The 15,708-nt window shown below is 60.7% G+C and overlaps 5 protein-coding genes and 2 non-coding genes across 11 annotated transcripts in view; 5 read left to right on the top strand and 2 right to left on the bottom strand.

The window, feature by feature from the left end:
• Positions 1-1,323, top strand: part of SUPT6H (SPT6 homolog, histone chaperone and transcription elongation factor) — a 29,475-nt gene extending 28,152 nt beyond the window's left edge. For both annotated transcript variants that reach the window (XM_037373918.1, XM_037373928.1), the window contains exon 37: positions 39-1,323. In XM_037373918.1, the coding sequence (XP_037229815.1) occupies positions 39-225 (187 nt within the window). In that variant the 3' untranslated portion in view covers positions 226-1,323. The remainder of the gene's footprint in view (positions 1-38) is intronic.
• A 1,783-nt stretch (positions 1,324-3,106) lies between these two features.
• On the bottom strand, positions 3,107-5,942 carry PROCA1 (protein interacting with cyclin A1). 2 transcript variants are annotated; one of them, XM_037400504.1, is made up of 5 exons: positions 4,957-5,942; positions 4,044-4,176; positions 3,795-3,929; positions 3,462-3,706; positions 3,107-3,383 (listed from the first exon to the last, which is right to left on the bottom strand). In XM_037400504.1, the coding sequence occupies exons 1-5, from the start codon at positions 5,849-5,851 to the stop codon at positions 3,181-3,183; spliced, it is 1,611 nt and encodes a 536-aa protein (XP_037256401.1). In that variant the 5' UTR covers positions 5,852-5,942; the 3' UTR covers positions 3,107-3,180. The 2 variants fall into 2 exon arrangements, with proteins under 2 accessions (XP_037256401.1, XP_037256391.1); XM_037400494.1 differs by having other exon boundaries at positions 3,107-3,706; positions 4,957-5,939.
• Positions 5,943-6,426: 484 nt separating this feature from the next.
• LOC119141496 (adenine phosphoribosyltransferase-like) lies at positions 6,427-7,503 on the top strand. 2 transcript variants are annotated; one of them, XM_037373889.1, is made up of 5 exons: positions 6,427-6,588; positions 6,749-6,842; positions 6,920-7,066; positions 7,159-7,254; positions 7,364-7,503. In XM_037373889.1, the coding sequence occupies exons 1-5, from the start codon at positions 6,466-6,468 to the stop codon at positions 7,489-7,491; spliced, it is 588 nt and encodes a 195-aa protein (XP_037229786.1). In that variant the 5' UTR covers positions 6,427-6,465; the 3' UTR covers positions 7,492-7,503. The 2 variants fall into 2 exon arrangements, with proteins under 2 accessions (XP_037229786.1, XP_037229778.1); XM_037373881.1 differs by having other exon boundaries at positions 6,427-6,842.
• Positions 7,463-11,145, bottom strand: RAB34 (RAB34, member RAS oncogene family). Of its 2 annotated transcripts, XM_037373861.1 has the most exons (11): positions 10,942-11,145; positions 9,955-10,092; positions 9,773-9,864; positions 9,327-9,392; positions 9,030-9,131; positions 8,896-8,960; positions 8,770-8,821; positions 8,516-8,597; positions 8,333-8,423; positions 8,143-8,246; positions 7,463-8,056 (listed from the first exon to the last, which is right to left on the bottom strand). In XM_037373861.1, exons 2-11 carry the CDS (start codon positions 10,006-10,008, stop codon positions 7,562-7,564), a joined length of 1,203 nt encoding a protein of 400 aa, XP_037229758.1. In that variant the 5' UTR covers positions 10,009-10,092; positions 10,942-11,145; the 3' UTR covers positions 7,463-7,561. The 2 variants fall into 2 exon arrangements, with proteins under 2 accessions (XP_037229758.1, XP_037229765.1); XM_037373868.1 differs by lacking the exon at positions 10,942-11,145 and having other exon boundaries at positions 7,869-8,056; positions 8,139-8,246; positions 9,955-10,557.
• A 103-nt stretch (positions 11,146-11,248) lies between these two features.
• Positions 11,249-14,359, top strand: RPL23A (ribosomal protein L23a). Its single transcript, XM_037373903.1, has 5 exons — positions 11,249-11,369; positions 12,378-12,558; positions 12,874-13,050; positions 13,461-13,530; positions 14,294-14,359. The coding sequence occupies exons 1-5, from the start codon at positions 11,345-11,347 to the stop codon at positions 14,306-14,308; spliced, it is 468 nt and encodes a 155-aa protein (XP_037229800.1). The 5' UTR covers positions 11,249-11,344; the 3' UTR covers positions 14,309-14,359.
• Positions 12,728-12,800, top strand: LOC119142565. The gene has a single exon (XR_005102325.1). It is a non-coding gene; the product is annotated as a small nucleolar RNA Z17 (small nucleolar RNA).
• On the top strand, positions 13,318-13,385 carry LOC119142563. The gene has a single exon (XR_005102323.1). It is a non-coding gene; the product is annotated as a small nucleolar RNA SNORD42 (small nucleolar RNA).
• Positions 14,360-15,708: the final 1,349 nt, after the last annotated feature.

Genomic DNA, 15,708 nt, shown 5'->3' with positions numbered 1-15,708 from the left:
CACGAGTGTGTCTCACCTTCTTGCCCGTGTCATTGCAGGACCAATAGTCACGCTGCGATTGACTGGGGGAAGATGGCCGAGCAGTGGCTCCAGGAGAAGGAGGCTGAACGGAGGAAACAGAAGCAGCGGCTGACGCCTCGCCCATCTCCCAGCCCCATGATCGAGAGCACACCCATGTCCATCGCTGGGGATGCCACACCGCTGCTGGATGAGATGGATCGATAGGCCATGCTGGACCTGACCCATAATCTCCACTCCCTTTTCTAGGAAGGGGAAGGGAGAATGAACAGTTGAAAACAATTTCCATTTCCTTAGCCCCGTAACTCCTGTTTTATACGTCGTGAAATGGTGGGAAGTGACTCTTGGTGACATGCACCTGAGCAAATAAATAGACTTGGCAGGGCTGGTCTAAATATATATACTATATATATATATAAATATATCATAGGAAGGGACGTTGCAGCGGCCTTTGCATTCCAGGCCCTGGTTCACCACTTTGGAAGCTTGGTAAAGTAATTATGAGGTCAAACGAGTCTGTCCTTGTACATCCACAGCAGTCTGCTTTCACTGCAAAGACTACGAAGCAAACGTAGCTGAAAGTGCAGACCATCGGCCTGCAGCGAGCCTGTTTCATTTGGATTCTCCCAAACCCTGACTGTCACCTCTCCTTGTCCTGAGAGCACAAGCAAAGGCACGGGGGTTGTGACAAGCAAACTGGAGTTCTCAATAAGTTTCTGTTGTTGTTTGCTCTATGTTTTTGTGTGTAACAGGCTCTGCAGAGTCTGTGCCAACCCCCAGCTGTGCTCGTAGGGGTCTAGCACAGCAGCTCTGGGGCTCGGGGTCTTGCCAGAGAGAAATCCAGCTGTCATACCAAAGGCTTGCTCTATCCTCTGGCTTCTTTTGGAACAATATTTATTTAGTTTCGATTTTTTTTTTTTTAATCAGACTGCGAAGCAAAATGCCAGCTAATGGCATCTTTCTCCAATGTGGGACAGACACATGGACTAAAACACTGCAAGAGCAGCTGCTCCTGGGGTGGAGAACACGAAGCAGCCAGGAGTGCATGGCATCCTCCTCCATACCTGCTTAACACTGCCCAGTTGTAACCAAGAAGGGTGAATAAATTGTGTTTCTACTGAACGCTAGTTGAGAGGTTTTCTGCCTGCACCCTGTGCTGCCTCTCCTCTTAGAGATGGATTTGCTTAGAAGCGGAGCCCAGCAGTGAACGTCGATGCTCCTTCTTCCTTTGTTGCTTGGAGTTGCCCTCTATGCGCTGAAACTTTCACAGAGAAGCTGATTAAAAAAATAACGTTTTGTTTTGAATGCATTGTATAGAGACATCACGCCACCACCGGGGGCACCTCCCGGAGGCCTGTGTCCCGCTAGCTGGGAGGGACTGGGGGCACTGGGAGAGGGGCAGAGACTGCAGAGAACTTGGGTTGTGTCAGAAACAGACCGTTGCGGTATTGCAGAGCGACTGGCAGCGCCGAGAGCCATTTCTGAACTGGAAAGTTCCTGCTGCACACACTTTCCTCTCTCCTGCATCATTAGTAGGGATTTTCTGTGGAAGCAGAGTCTTTGTTCCTTCCAAGGGCTCCTGGTCAGCCTCCTCTCGCTAGGAAAGGAGCAGGAACAGCAGATCTTAAGAAACAAAGGTCTCTTTTTGCATGTAAATGCTCCTGAAGAATGGCAGCAACCCAGGAGACAAAGCAAAGCTGTTTCCACAGAGACACGCAGGTCTTACTCCCTCGCCATCTCCTCGGCAGTACTGGGGGGCTGACACAGCCCTGTGCCCCCCACCCCTGCGACCAGGCGGGCCCGCGGCTGCCGGAGGTTGCAGGTGTACTAACCTCACGCTGTTTGTTTTTTTTATTTTATGAAACTGTATTTTGGGATGGGAATTTGACTGGGAGCAGCTACTTAACCAGGAACGTGTCAGACCGATAGAGGGGGAGGCGAATTGTGCGTTGTCCGCTCCTTTTTGGCTGTCTTTGGTTTTAGTTTTCCCTTACAGTCAATAAAAAAAAATATCTACTTTTGGGAAGCCGCCCACATGCCTCATGCCTCCTGCGGTGACACTGTGGTGGCCGCAAGGACTTTGTACCCATTAGTAGTGCTTGGGAGGGTGCGATGCCTCGCTACAACCTTGGTGTTTCCCCCTCTCCTCCGCAGGCTCTTTTGGTCCACTTATTTCAGGGATTTGGGATCCCGCACCCTCCTCCAGGAATGGTGGGGTTTGCATGGAGCAGTTCTGCTCTCCGCGCCTTGGTGCTGTCTGATCTCCCAAGGCTCGGTTCCTGTTGCTCCAGCTTTTTGCTATTCTGGGAACTGGTGCTGGTGTGGTAAGATCTTTCTACTGGCCTCACTGGGGAGGAGAGGGGACGCAGTGCTGAGCTACGCTCCTTGCTCGGAAGCACTTTGGAGGAGTTGGTGGCAATGCCCCATCTCTGGGCACAGCCCTCAAGCTCTTTGCTACGGGAGCCCAGTTATTGGCGAGGGAAGGAGTTGGGCTGCGATCCCCGTCCGCCAGGCAGGGACACGGGCAGCTCGCCCCTGCTTCTCCCTGGGCTGCGCCTACTTTTCAACCAGGGCTGGAAAAGCTGCTGTTCTCCTGCTCCAAAGAGTTCTTGTACAGCGCTGGAGGAGCCTCCAGGGAGGGATGAGGCCCCCGTTCCTCCCAGAGCAGCTCCTGATTGCTGGGGGCTGGAGGAGTTGGTGTTGGAGTGGGAGCACTGGGAAAAGGTGGCGGGTTAAGTGGCAGAGAAAGCTGGGGTGGTGCGATCCATTAACTGGTCTTCCAGCAAAACAGCCCTGGGGAACGTCACCTTCTGCGGCAGGGGAGTGAAAATCAGGGCTCTGCCCCATACCAGCACAGGGATGGGTGCTGTGTCCCCAGCCGGTGCAACGACTTCTGTCCCCAGTTCCCTGGGAAGGTGACATGAGCCAGTGGGATCGGTGAGGAACAGCACAAACCCACTCAATGCCCACCCAGCTCCCGGTGCCCCCCTCCCACCGCCCCGCAAGCAGATTCAGCCCTGGGATCTCCCTGGGATGCCACCCCGGTGTGATCCTTTCTCCCGGCGCAGACAGAGCAGAGGCCGCGCCATCTGCTCAAGCAGCTGTAACTTTATTACACAGCCAAGACCCGCACGGGGCCGGGGGGCATCAGGGCCATGCCTCTCAGGCAGGCTGCCCCTCAGCTTTGCTTTTCAGCCTCTTCTTTCTGTTTCTCTCCTTCCTCCTCCTCTTCCCGCTGGCAGTGGAGACCGGGGAGGGGGTGGCCAGCACTGGCCCCCTGCCCAAGTCCTCCCAGGCCGGAGCATCACTCAGGACGGCGTTGGCTGCTTCCCCCAAGCGCGGCAGCGGGGCCCGTGGGACCTGGCCTGCAGTGGGATGAGCAGGGGCAGTGGCTGAAGAACAGCTCAGCTCTCCGTTTTTGGAAGGGTTTTTCTTTTTCTGACCTTTCCCCTTCTTTTTCTTGTCTTTCTTCTTCCCCTTCCTCTCTTTCTTGGCTGCCTTGCGGGAGGATGGTGGGCGGGCGGGCACGTGATGCTCCGCTGGGATGGCTCCTCCACCCACGCTGCTCCATGGGGGGCTCAGCGGGACCCCTGCGGGCCTCGCTGCCCGGTCAATGAGCTCCCCCCCAAACTCATACAGCACTGGCTCCCTGGGGACCGCAATGGCCACCGTGTTGTACGCCCTGCACCTGCAAAGAGCCAGGAGGCACAGGGTGAGATGAGCCCCGGCAGGGCTGAACCAGGGGACGGTCCCCACATTGCGGGGGGGACACTCACCAGACGTAGAGGTAGGGCTCCACGCACTCCTCCTTATAGGCAAACTCGAAGCAGGGCACCTGGATGACGTTGAAGAAGGCCTGGCCCACCACCCGCGAGGCCGTGTCGTTCACCTGCCGCAGGCACTCCTTCAACCTGCCGTGGGGCGCAGCTGGGGTGAGGGGGACCAGGGGGGCTGCCGGAGGGGCTGGATCCCCCCCACGGGATGCAAGGATGCTGCAAGGCACAGTCGGATGCGGGGCTGCTCACCTGCGGTCGCAGTCGCAGTGGCTGATGGTGTGCCAGCGCAGGTTGCGGTACCCATAGCGGGCGGTGAAGGGGTGGATGACGTGCTGGCAGTGGTCATGGTCCCGGCAGCACCGGTCTGTGTCCTGGTGCTCCCCTGCAGGGGTGCAGGCAGGGCTGGGGGGGTCGTCATGCAGGGGCTGGGGCTGGATGGGGTTGGGATCAGGGCTGGGCTAGGGCTGGGATCAGAATTATATTGGACTGAGACAGACCTGAAGCCATACTGGGATGAGTAGGGGCTGGGATTAGACTGGCACTGGGATGGGGACAAAACTGGCACTGAGATGAGGACTGGGGATGCACCAGCACCACAGTGGGCATGAGACTGGGACTAGGATGGGGACCAGGGCTGGATCAGGACCAAGAGGGGAACTGGGCTAGGATCAGGATAGGGACTGGGAGTGGACCAGGATGGACCAGCCCTCTGATGGGGACTAGATGGAGGTGAACTGGGACTGGGCTGGCACTGGGGTGCAGACTGAACTGGGACAGACAGGGATTGAACAAGCACAGGGCTGAAGACTGGAGTGGACAGCTAGGATTGATGGGGACTGACCCAGCACTGGGATGGGACTGGGACTGGGGTTGGGCAGGGGTGGAGCAGCACTGGCCTGAGGATGGGATGGGATGGGATGGGATGGGACGGGACGGGATGGGATGGGATGGGATGGGATGGGATGGGATGGGATGGGATGGGATGGCACGGGATGGCATGGGATGGGAAAGGAAGGGATGGCATTGGAGGGGATGGTGTAGCATGGCACAGCATGGGGAGGGATGAGAAGGGATGGGGTAGGATAGCATGACATGGCACGGCATGGGGCATGGCATGGCATGGCATGGGGAGGACACGTAGCAGCGGCCCCGCCGCCCTTACCCAGCTGCTCGTAGGCATCCGCATTGCTGCCTGCACCGCACCACAGCGTCCCGGGGTAGGTGAGCCCTCGGCGGGCCCGTGTCCGTGCCGGCGGACCCGCTCCGGTGCCGGGGGCCGCTCCGGGGAGGGCTGCCAGCGGCAGCGGGAGCAGGAGGAGGAGGAGGAGGAGGAGGTGGCTGAGCAGCCCCGGGGCGCACATGGCACCGCGCCGCTGCCCGCGGTGGGGCCGCCTTATAGCACGGCACAGCCCGCCCACGCGGGGCGGCTCGACTCGGCACGGCACGGCACGGCACGGCACAGCACGGCTCGGCACGGCACGGCTCGGCTCGGCACCGTGCGGAGAGTCCCGGTGCTGGAGCCGCTGCCCGGAGCCGCGGCGCATCCCGGCCCCGCATCCCGCGGGGGGGGGGTTACCCCTCGGTGGGGCCGGGCCCCGTTGCTGTGGCAGCCGGTGGGGTGATGTGCCGGGACCGGTAACGCTCCGGCCCCAAGGCGCCCGCCCCGTGACGCACCGGCCCCCGCATGGCCCCCGACCCCGGAGTGGCCCCCGACGGGAGAAGGATGCTCCCCGCGGCCCCTGTCCCGACCCACGGATGCTCCTCTTAGCCCATCCCATGGACGGTCCCCGCAGCCTCACGGCCCGATGCTCCCTGCAGCTCCCTGTCCCATCCCACAGATGCTCCCCACAGCCCCACATCCTGCCCCATCCCACAGATGCCCCACGGTGCCTTGGACAGGGGCAGCCCCGGTGCCCTGTGCCCAGCTGGGGCTGGCAGCCCACAGGCACCCAGCAGCTCCCAGCACGGCTGCCAGGACTCCCTCCCCAGGGCTCGCCCCCCCGGCTGGTTCCCCCACCATGCAGCCCATTGGCAATCCGGACACAGAGCTGGCACATCGGGCAGCCGAGCCAGCCAGCACTTGGGAGGGCAGGATGGCAGCCGGACACCCCAGCAGGGACGTGCGTGGCCTCAGAAAATCCCCGCACTGCCTGAGACCCCACAAGCTGCGGGGCTGCACCCTGAGCATCACCCTGGCTTGCTGTCCCTTGCACCCACGGGGTGCCTCGGGCACCATGCCACCTGCACCATGCCCTGGCACCCCTGGAGCAACTGCCCCAGCCCCGGTGCTCCCCACCATGCAACTGCCTGGCTGGGACATCAGAGCCCAGTGGGGGCACATCACTGGCCCATGGGCAGGGCTCCCACCTGGCACCAGCTCAAGCCCAGCTGGCGGAGGGTGCTGGCAGGGGCCCAGCACCACCAGGGCTGCCCCCGCTCAGCTGTCGCTGTCTGTGACACTCCCCATGACAGTCCCACTCAGCTCAGCCTCACCGCCAGCACCCAGGTACGGAGCCGACTCGGGCGTGCTGGGACCCTGGGGTGCCCACATGTGGGTGAGGATGGGGAGGGTGGGAGGCACTGAGCCACGGGGAGCCCTGTGGAGGCTGTGGGTGGGGGGTCTCACCCCCTGTTGCATGCTCAGTGCTTGCAGTGCCTGCAGTTCCTACGCATGGACCTGTGCCACGTCCCTGTCACCCGGGAGAAGGGCTGGTACCTGGCACTGATGGCCCCAAACGTCAAGGGTCCCAACTATGCCTGGCTGGACCCCTCCCGGCTCTACTGCCACCCGCAAGTACCTGGTGCCTGGGGCGTATGGCACCCATGGGGGTGCTGGGGTGGGCTACATCCCCACGGGGCTGCTGGGGCACCTGGCTGTGCCCACGGGCACTGGCACAGGGCTGCGGGTGCCCATGATGGGCTGCGGGCACCCAGCACCTCCGCTCTCTCCCCAGGGCTTGCAGGACTGTGTGACCGACCTGCTGCAGCCCTTCCAGGGAGACGCCATCGACATGGTGGCTGGCATCGATGCCATGGGCTTCATCCTGGGTGAGCAGGGACACGGGTGTGCTCAGGGTCCCCATCCCTCATCCCTGCAGGGCCTGACAGTGCCTGCCCACCCCCAGGTGCTGCCGCTGCTGCCGTGCTGCAGAAAGGCTTCCTGGCCATCCGCAAAGCCGGGCATCTTTGCGTGCAGACGCTGGCGCAGCCCTACACTGACTACTCGGGCCGAGAGAAGGTGATGGAGGTCCGCACCGACGCCATCTCACTCGGTGAGCCAGGGGGTGCTCCCATCTTGGGGGGGAGGCTGCCGGTGTAGGCACTGGGCACCGAGCACTCAGCTGCAGCCTGTGCCCCCTCCCAGGTCTGCGCATCCTCCTTGTGGACCAGTGGGTTGAAACTGGGGGCACCATGAGAGCGGCCATCCAACTGGTGGAGCAGCAAGGGGGGGTCGTGGCAGGTAGGAAGAGGCCTACCAGGGCACCCCAGGGTGCACCCATGGGTGTAGTGGGACCACCATCCCCATACCCCCCAGCAGTCAGCACTGAGCCCCCACTGTGTCCCCACAGGTGTCGCCGCCATCTGCATCGAGGACAGCGAGGGCGGGCGGTGGATCCAGGAGCACTACAAGTGTGCCCACTGCGTCCCCCCACACCTGCAGCCCCGCTTCAACAGCCACCAGCTCAGCTGGGACTGACGGGGGGGTTGGGTGGTGGCACCTTGCATGTCCCCTGCATCCCCCCTCAGGGCACAGGGCTGCTGGCTCTTCAGGGCAGAGACACCCAGGGTACCCACCGCCAGGTTTGGCTTCCACCATATCCAAGACAGTAGCCCCTCCTGGGTGGCATCCCCTGGCTCTGTCCTCCCACCAGCCCATGAACCTCATGGCTGCACCCAGGGGCAGGGGACCCCCCCCCCAGCCCCAGCCCCCAGCCCCACACCTTTCTTAAAAAGCATAAAAAAGGTTTTATTAAGATAAACAGGAGCCTGGGGGCACCTCCCCCTGCGAGTGGTACCTGGGTTTGCATAGCTATGGAGCCGCCTGGGTGCTCCTGACCACCATGGCCCTGGATGCCCAGGCAGGTGGGGCACTGGCGGGGCCAGGGGGTGGCAGGGACAGCTCCTCGGGGACAGCCTGGGCTGCCCCTCTTTGGTCCAGGGGTGTGAGTGTGGCGGGGGCCAGGGGCTGCCCCCTCACTGGCAGCACTTGGGTTTCTTGCGGGGCGCTGACAGGTACAGTTCGCTCTCATTGCCGCTGATCCCTGGAGGGGAAGAGGGAGAGTGGGTGGGCGCGTGGGGGATGAGGAAGGGGGCTCCCATGCAGGGCCAGCTGGGGGTACTCACGCACGGTGTCGCCAATCCTGCGGGCGCTGCTGCGCTCCAGCTCGGCCAGCACGCTGCTCTCAAAGGTCAGTGCCGCCACACGGAAGAAGAAATCCCGCACGTTCTCCCCTGCCCCGCAGGATGAGACCCCCTGAGTGTACCCTCACCTGGCTGGACACTGGGGTCTGCATCTCCCCACCCAGCCAAGGACCCACCAGTGAGCGAGGAGACAGCCCAGTACTCTGCCCGCATCTCCTGGGCCACCTTGAGAGCATCCTTCTCCATCAGGCTGTACTGCGCCGGCGTCTGCCAACCGAGCCAGGAGGGGTGGGTGGGTGACGGGGACAGCCCCGCCAAACCGGGGTGCAGAGAGCCCGTGGGAAGGGGGACACACTCACGCTCAGGTCCTTCTTGGAGCCCACCAAGAAGAGGATTACGTTGGATGGGTCGTTCTCCTTCAGGGCGTCAGCCAGCCACTGCCTGCGGGGCCACTGTCACCGGCGGGTGGCCAAGCACCACCCTCCTGCTCGCCCGCTGCAGCGTTGCAGCAGCCCCACACGCTCCTGCCCAGCTTTCACCTCTCCATCCAGCCCCACCACCCGTCACGCTTGTCCCCAGTCCCACCTCAGACCCTTGGCCATGTGTCACCTACCGCGTGTGCTCCAGGGACGCCACATCGTTGACATCGAAGACAATCACGATGGCTGGGGGGTGGGGGGAAGGAGGGGTGAGGTGGGGATGGGGACAGCCCGTGTGGGGGACGCAGTGGGGACCTCACCTTGTGCTCCTCGGTAGTAGGTGGAGGCGATGCACTTGAAGCGCTCCTGGCCAGCTGTGTCCCACCTGGGGGGTGGGGTGGGAGGTGAGGGGGGGCCACAGGGGTGCGTGGGGAGGGGGCTGCCACCTACTCACAGCTGCAGGCTGAAGGGCACCCCCAGCACCTCAAACCGCTCCATCTCAAAATCTACCCCGATGGTCGCCTTGTAGTTCTTGTCGAAGGTGTCCTTGCAAAAGCTGGGGGGGGGCGGGGGGAGGTGGGTGTCAGCAGCCCCCTGCCCCAGGGGGTGCCCCGCACCAGAGTCTGACCAGGGTTGGGCTCAGCCCAAGGTACTGCTGCTTTTTTTTTTTTTTTTTGGGGGGGGGGGCGGGGCATGGGGGTCTTTTCCCCTGCCCCCCCCCCCCAAGTGTCTCTGGGGGGGGTCCCATTACCGGTTGATCAGGCAGGTCTTCCCCACCGAGAGGTCCCCCACCACGATGATTTTGGAGATCTTGAACCTGCACAGCAGGGGGACACCGGGGCAGCTCAGCAGGGCAGGGGGACCCCCGCCTGCACCCCCACCCCCCCCAGCCGGCCACGTGGGCAGAGAGGTTCATGGCTGTGGGGGGTGTCACCCCACAGCCCCCTGTATCCAGCAGCCCCCTGCAGCTCGGCCCGCCCGCCCCGTTGCCAGCCCAGCCCGGACCCCCATGTGTGTGTCCCCCCCCCGCTGCATTCCTGCGCCGTGACGCAGGGCTCGGCACACGGGCAGCGCCGGCAGCCACGCGGCGCCTACGCCGGGGACCCCCCACCCGAGACTGGCGGGACCGTGGGTCTCTTGTCACCTCCCCCCCTACCCCAGTCCTGGGGTGGGAACCCCAGATGGCCCCAGACTCACCCCACAGTGCCAGTCCGTTGCTCCTGGCAGGCACTGGCCACCGTGGGGTGGAAGGCGACGCGGGCGTGCAGGGCGGCCTCCTTCCGAAAACACTGCAGGGGGACAAAGGGGGACACCCGTGTGACCACAGGGTTTGGCGAGGCCACCCCCGGGCCGGTGTCCCCCCCCTCCCCGTGACTCACCGGGGGCAGGTCGGCGATGACCCTGTCCCTGCGAACCGGAGCCAGCACGTTCATCGTCCTGTGGGGCCACTGGGGTGGGCTGGGTGGGGGCTGGGTGGCTGGGGGGAGCAGAGGTGGGCTGAGGGCCACCACCGAGGCCTGGGGACAGAGGGAGCGGTGATATCCCGTGTCCCAGCTGTCCCCATGTACAGCATCCCGGAATAGGGCTGTCCCCATGTCCCCAAGCTGGGCTGTCCTCTTATCCCAACTATCTCCACATCGTCGGGACGTGGCTGTCCCCATGTCGTGGCTGTCCCCACATCCCCAGGTGTGGCTGTCCCCATGTCCCAGCGCTTTGAGGTCCCTGAGTGTGGCTGTCCCCACACCCTGGGGTGCAGCTGTCCCCATGCCCCAGCTGCCCCCATGTCCCATGTCCCGGCCATCCCCACATCCCATGTGTGCCACCCCAGGGTACAGCTGTCCCCATGTCCCCAAGCATGGCTGTCCCACACCCCAGCACGCAGCTGTCCCCACACCCCTATACACCTAAGTCCCGAAGTCCCTGTGTCCCCACATCCCAAGCCTGACACCCCAGCAGCGCATGGCCATCCCTGGTCCCCGCGTCCCCGACGGTGGCTGTCCCCGGGTCCCACCCGCCGGTCCCCATGCCCCCGACGGTGGCTGTCCCCATGCCCCACCAGTCCCCATCCCCCTGAGCACGACCGTGCCTGTGTCCCACCGGTCCCTACGTCCCCGACGGTGGCTGTCCCCATGTCCCGCTAGTCCCCACGCCCCCGACGGTGGCTGTCCCCGTGTCCCACCCGTCCCCATCCCCCCGAGCGCCGTCGTCCCCGTGTCCCACCGGTCCCACGCCCCCGAGTGTGCCCGTCCCGGTGTCCCCGCAAGCCGTGTCCCCCGTGCGCAGGCCCCCCCCCCCCCCAGACACGCCCCCCCGCCCCGTCCCGGTCCCCTCCGTGGGTGAACGGGGGGGTCCGCGTTACCGCGAACCTCCCGGCTGCGGTAGCGGTGCTCGGCGCTGCACGCCCAGCCCCGGAGGAACCTCCCAGGAGGGGAGGGGCCAGGACGCCGGTTCCTCCGGGGCTGGGCCACTGCGCTGCTGCCCACACGCCAGGACCCCGGTAATCCCGCACCGGGGGCTCAGCCCGGCCCCCACCGCCGGGGCGGCGCGGGGAGGGGGTCCCGTGCGCAGGACTACAACTCCCATGAGGCCCCGCGGGGCGTGGCAGCTTCTGCGCATGCGCAGATGAGGCCGCCGTTGAGTCCTACCGCTCCCGGTGGGCCCCGCGGTACCGCGAGAGTTGGGGCGTGAAGGGGACATCTCGCGAGAGTTTGGGCTATAAGCCTGTGCGGGGCAGCGAGGGAGGCCCCTTTCGGCTTCCGCCTGGCCAAGATGGCGCCCAAGGCCAAGAAGGAGGGTGAGGGCTCGGGGCGGCGGGTGGCTGCGGGCTCGGCGTGTTGAAGGATCGCCGGGGTGTGGGTGGAGGGCGGCGGGGGCCAGGGCTGAGCGGTGTGGGGAGGGAGGGAGGGAGGGCGGGCGGGCGGGCAGGCAGCGGCCCCGTGCTGGCCGCCGGCACGTGGGGTGGCGGGAGAGGCCTACGCTGGCGGGCCGAGCGCCGGCATCTCGGTTTCACCGAAAGCAGGAATAAGGAAACTCCTTCACTCCTGCGTAGCCCTAAGAAGCGTACATTATGGTAGCGCTGGATGCACGGGGGATCGCCCTGCCTCACGTGCATGCCGTATAGTATATCAAACAAAATTATATAGTCCACACTTAAGATTATGCGTTATATTTTTCGGGAAAGTCATATATTAATTCAGTGGGCAGTCCTGTGTTAATGAAGCATCGTGCATGCTCCTTACGGGTATCTGAGCCTTCTGAGGGGTCTCAAGTCGACCCTGTAGTTACAGCTGACCAGTCACTTAGCCTTAATTTAGTTCCCTGTATGCAGAGCCAAGGAGAGTCCAAGTTTGTCTCATTAATTACCTATGCAGCCATCCCCTCAGTGATTGTAAGCTTTAAACGACTCTTACGTAGCCAGGGTCAGTTAGCAATCTCTCCATAGTGATTACACTGAAGCAAACAATATAGTTACAAAGCTAAAAGAGAATATATAAGGAATATAGTTACAAAACTAAAAAAGGCTAAACTACGTGGTAGTTTAGTGGCTTGGGGTCTGTGGGAGCTGAGGAGGAATGAATGTTGCCATCTGTTTGGTGCAGTGGGTGGTTGGCTTGTGTGGGGGAAGAGGGAAGCTTGAACCCCGTTGGGTGTTCTGGGGTTGGCCTTGGTGGATGAAGATGCCCTGACTTGGTGAGGTCTTGCTCATTGAGTTGTGTGACGGGGAAGCTGTGGCCCGTTAGGGGCAGGGGAGCATATACTGGTCCTGCAGATGCTGGTTGGGCTGACTGAGCTGTCATCATAGCTGTGCCTCCGAAGACAGAGGCAAAAGCTAAGGCGCTGAAGGCCAAGAAGGCCGTCCTGAAGGGGGTCCACAGTCACAAGAAGAAGAAGATCCGCACATCACCCACCTTTCGCAGGCCCAAGACCCTGCGACTGCGCCGGCAGCCCAAGTACCCCCGGAAGAGTGCCCCACGGAGAAACAAGTATGTGTGGGGTGTTGGGCTCGGCCCTGCTGCAGGGTTTGTGGGGTGGGAGCAGCCACATGCATGGGGAGCTGTACCCTGCTGCAGGACCCAGGGCAATACCTTGCCAGTGTGCCATCCTGGGAGCTGAGCCATACCTCAGTGGCAGAGCGCTGCAGGGGGTGTTTGGGGTGCAGGTGATGATTTCAAGCGACCAAAGCCTGAGAGTTTGTGATTATAACTTTTTTGGTGACTGATGCACCCCAAAGAAAGCCCCTGAGGTGCAGGGATGGCATCTGCCAGCTGCCTTTTAACCACAGGGTCTCTCTCCTGCAGGCTGGACCATTATGCCATTATCAAGTTCCCTTTGACCACAGAGTCAGCAATGAAGAAGATAGAGGATAACAATACTCTGGTTTTCATCGTCGATGTCAAGGCAAACAAGCACCAGATCAAACAGGCTGTCAAGAAGCTGTATGATATTGATGTGGCCAAGGTCAACACATTGATTAGGTGAGAAGAAGAGGAGGATGGGTCACTGGTGGGAGTGACATTCTTCAAGAGCCCAGAGTGGCTTTTAGCAGAAAATGGTAACACCTGTGAGTTTCAGCAGTTGCGGGTAGTCTCAGGAAGTGTGGGATTAAGCTCTGTAGTGTTTTCAGTGTTAAAAGTTTTGAGAAATGCAGCTTGTGACTGAGTACATCTTAGTGGAAGTGGGGAATGTTGGCAGACCAGAGGGTCTGCTTCATCAGGGAGCTCTTCTAACACCCAGGGAGTTTTGTGCAAATGATGTGAACATTTTTTTACCACTGAATAATGTGATGTTTCCAAAGGAACCACTGATGCACATCATTATAGCGGGAAGGTGGAGAGGGTGGGAGTAGTTGTGTGCCTCTGTTCTGATGCCTCCTGTTCCACTCTAGGCCTGATGGAGAGAAGAAGGCTTATGTGCGACTGGCTCCAGATTACGATGCACTGGATGTAGCCAACAAGGTGAGGAAACTTTGCAGCTGCCGGTAGCTGTCTTGTATCTCCTCCACCTGACCAGGTCTCTACCTGACCTGGCCTACACGTGAGGTACTTGTGCTTCAAGCACAGTGGCGCTTCTGTGGTGTGTCTTTGTAGTTAGGATCCAGGTGTTCAGAAGAAAGACCACATTGTCTAGGAAAACACAACTCTGCCTGAAAGATCCTGAGGTTAGGTGGGAAAAGTTACTGAGAGAGAATTGCTGCTGTTCTTCAGCTCCTCCAGGGAGGGGCTCTACTCCACAGGACTACTAGAGCTCCAGAGTATTAGTGGGGAGGGTGCACAAACTGCCCTGCAGCTTCTGGCTTGACACAGTGTTTGTCTTAATAGTGTTCTTGGCCAACGCTGTTGGCAGCTGATTCAAACAGGGGAGATGATGGCAGGGGCACAGCTGGGCTGCTGGCCTGGGTGAAGGAAGGGTGGGTTTCTGCTGGGCAGGTGGCTGTGTTGCTGGAAGTAGCAGGCAGTTTAGTCCTCGAGGTGGTTGAGGTAGGCAGGAGCAGTGGTGGCACAGATTGGAGTAGGGGATTGTGGCTTAGCACGAGGGTCACTGTGTAATAAATATATAAAGGGGTCATGTAGGGTGCTTGGGCAGGTCTGGGAGGAAGAAGCCTGTCCTTGGAGGACAGGAATCCTGGGGAGAAGCAGCCCTGGTAGTGATGTCTGTGGTAGAGGGTCTTGCCTTTCTGCCACCGTAACATCTGTTTTAACATGCTTTGCTTCTTTCCAGATTGGAATCATCTAAACTGCATCTACCAAGAACTGTATAGACAAGATAATAAACCTTGTGACACCACTGAGGGGCTCTTGTGATTTGTGACAGCATAGCCTGTGTGAAAGAGAGCACCTAGCAAACTTTTGGGGATTCATGTTAGTAAAGGTAGGGGGGTTCTTCCCTCCCTCCCTGGCACTAGGTGGGTAGAGCTGTGAGAGGATCAGATGGGGGCAGGGGCCGTGCTGCCCTGCTGACAGGGTCTCTTGGATCACTGGCCTCTCTGCAGTGGGTAAACATGAGGTGGCACTCCTTCAGATTTCAAATATCTCTATTTACCCATGACTTCTGGTATCCTGCTGCATTTTCTTGCCCTGAGTAATTAGTGTGTGCTTGTGAGCAGTGCTCTCTGTCCTACACAGCTTCCTTGTGGAGCATACCACAGGCTAAAGAGTGCCCAGGAGGTGGGTAGTAACCACAACAAAAACGTATTAATGGTTTGGATCTGGCACAAGCAGAGTGTCCCACCATTTTCTGAGTGTATCAGCTATTTGCTTACGCTGCAAGATTCACTTGACCAAGCCCTCAAGCTAATCAAATAGCAGAGGCTTTGTGGGTTTCTTTCTGGCATGATCCTTATTCCTCATGTTGCAGTGTGTGAATCGCAGCCTGGTTTCCCTGACACTGTTACGGTTATGTTGCCTGTAACCTCGCAGGGTTCACTGTCCTCATGGGGGCTGTTTCCAAACTGGCTGCTGTTGCTGCCTCGGCTGCCCTTTGCTTCTTCAGATTTGTAGATGGAAACTGGCTTTTCAGAGTCCTTGGAGAGTCACAAGAATGTGGAGCACTGGGTGAGCAGGAAATGGTGAAGTACCGATAAGCCTTCAGGGGTGCTTAAGTATGTTGTTAGGCTTGATTGAGAAAGGTGATGAAAGCTGTGACCAAATACTGATGGGGGTAATGGAGCTCTTGAGCAGCAGGACACAGAGTTCCTTTGAGCCTCTTGCCGAAGGGTGGTGGAGCCCTGGGGTGGAGGCTTGGCCCCGTGTGAAAAGATGGTGGATGGAAAGGGTGAGCTATCCTGTCACCCCACAGCCCGAGCATGGCAGCAAAGGTCTGTGCTGGGTTGTGTGACCCTTGGTGTGAGACTTCCCCTGGTGCTTATGGCTCCAGGTACTGGGGAAGTGCAGCTGGATCTGCTGGGTTCATGTTGGGCTGCCTGCGGTGGGAGAAGGATGTGTGTCCTCTGGGGAGGGCTGGGGGCTGTGGTGAGGGAGAGGCCAGTAGCCTCTCTGAGGAGGGCAGCTCTGGGTATTCCGAAGCCTGCATGCTCACCTTCGTGTGGGCCAACCTTGGCTGCTGACAGCCTGCTTCTGAAAGCTGGGGTTGGAAATGGGGGCTGCCTGGGAAGCCACCCCCAATCCCCCTGGGAT

The sequence above is a fragment of the Falco rusticolus genome, chromosome 1 (genome assembly GCF_015220075.1).
Source record: "Falco rusticolus isolate bFalRus1 chromosome 1, bFalRus1.pri, whole genome shotgun sequence".
In the NCBI taxonomy this organism is placed as follows: domain Eukaryota; kingdom Metazoa; phylum Chordata; class Aves; order Falconiformes; family Falconidae; genus Falco; species Falco rusticolus.
The sequence above is the reverse complement of the archived record's forward strand: the minus strand, read 5'-3'. Positions and strand labels throughout refer to the sequence as shown.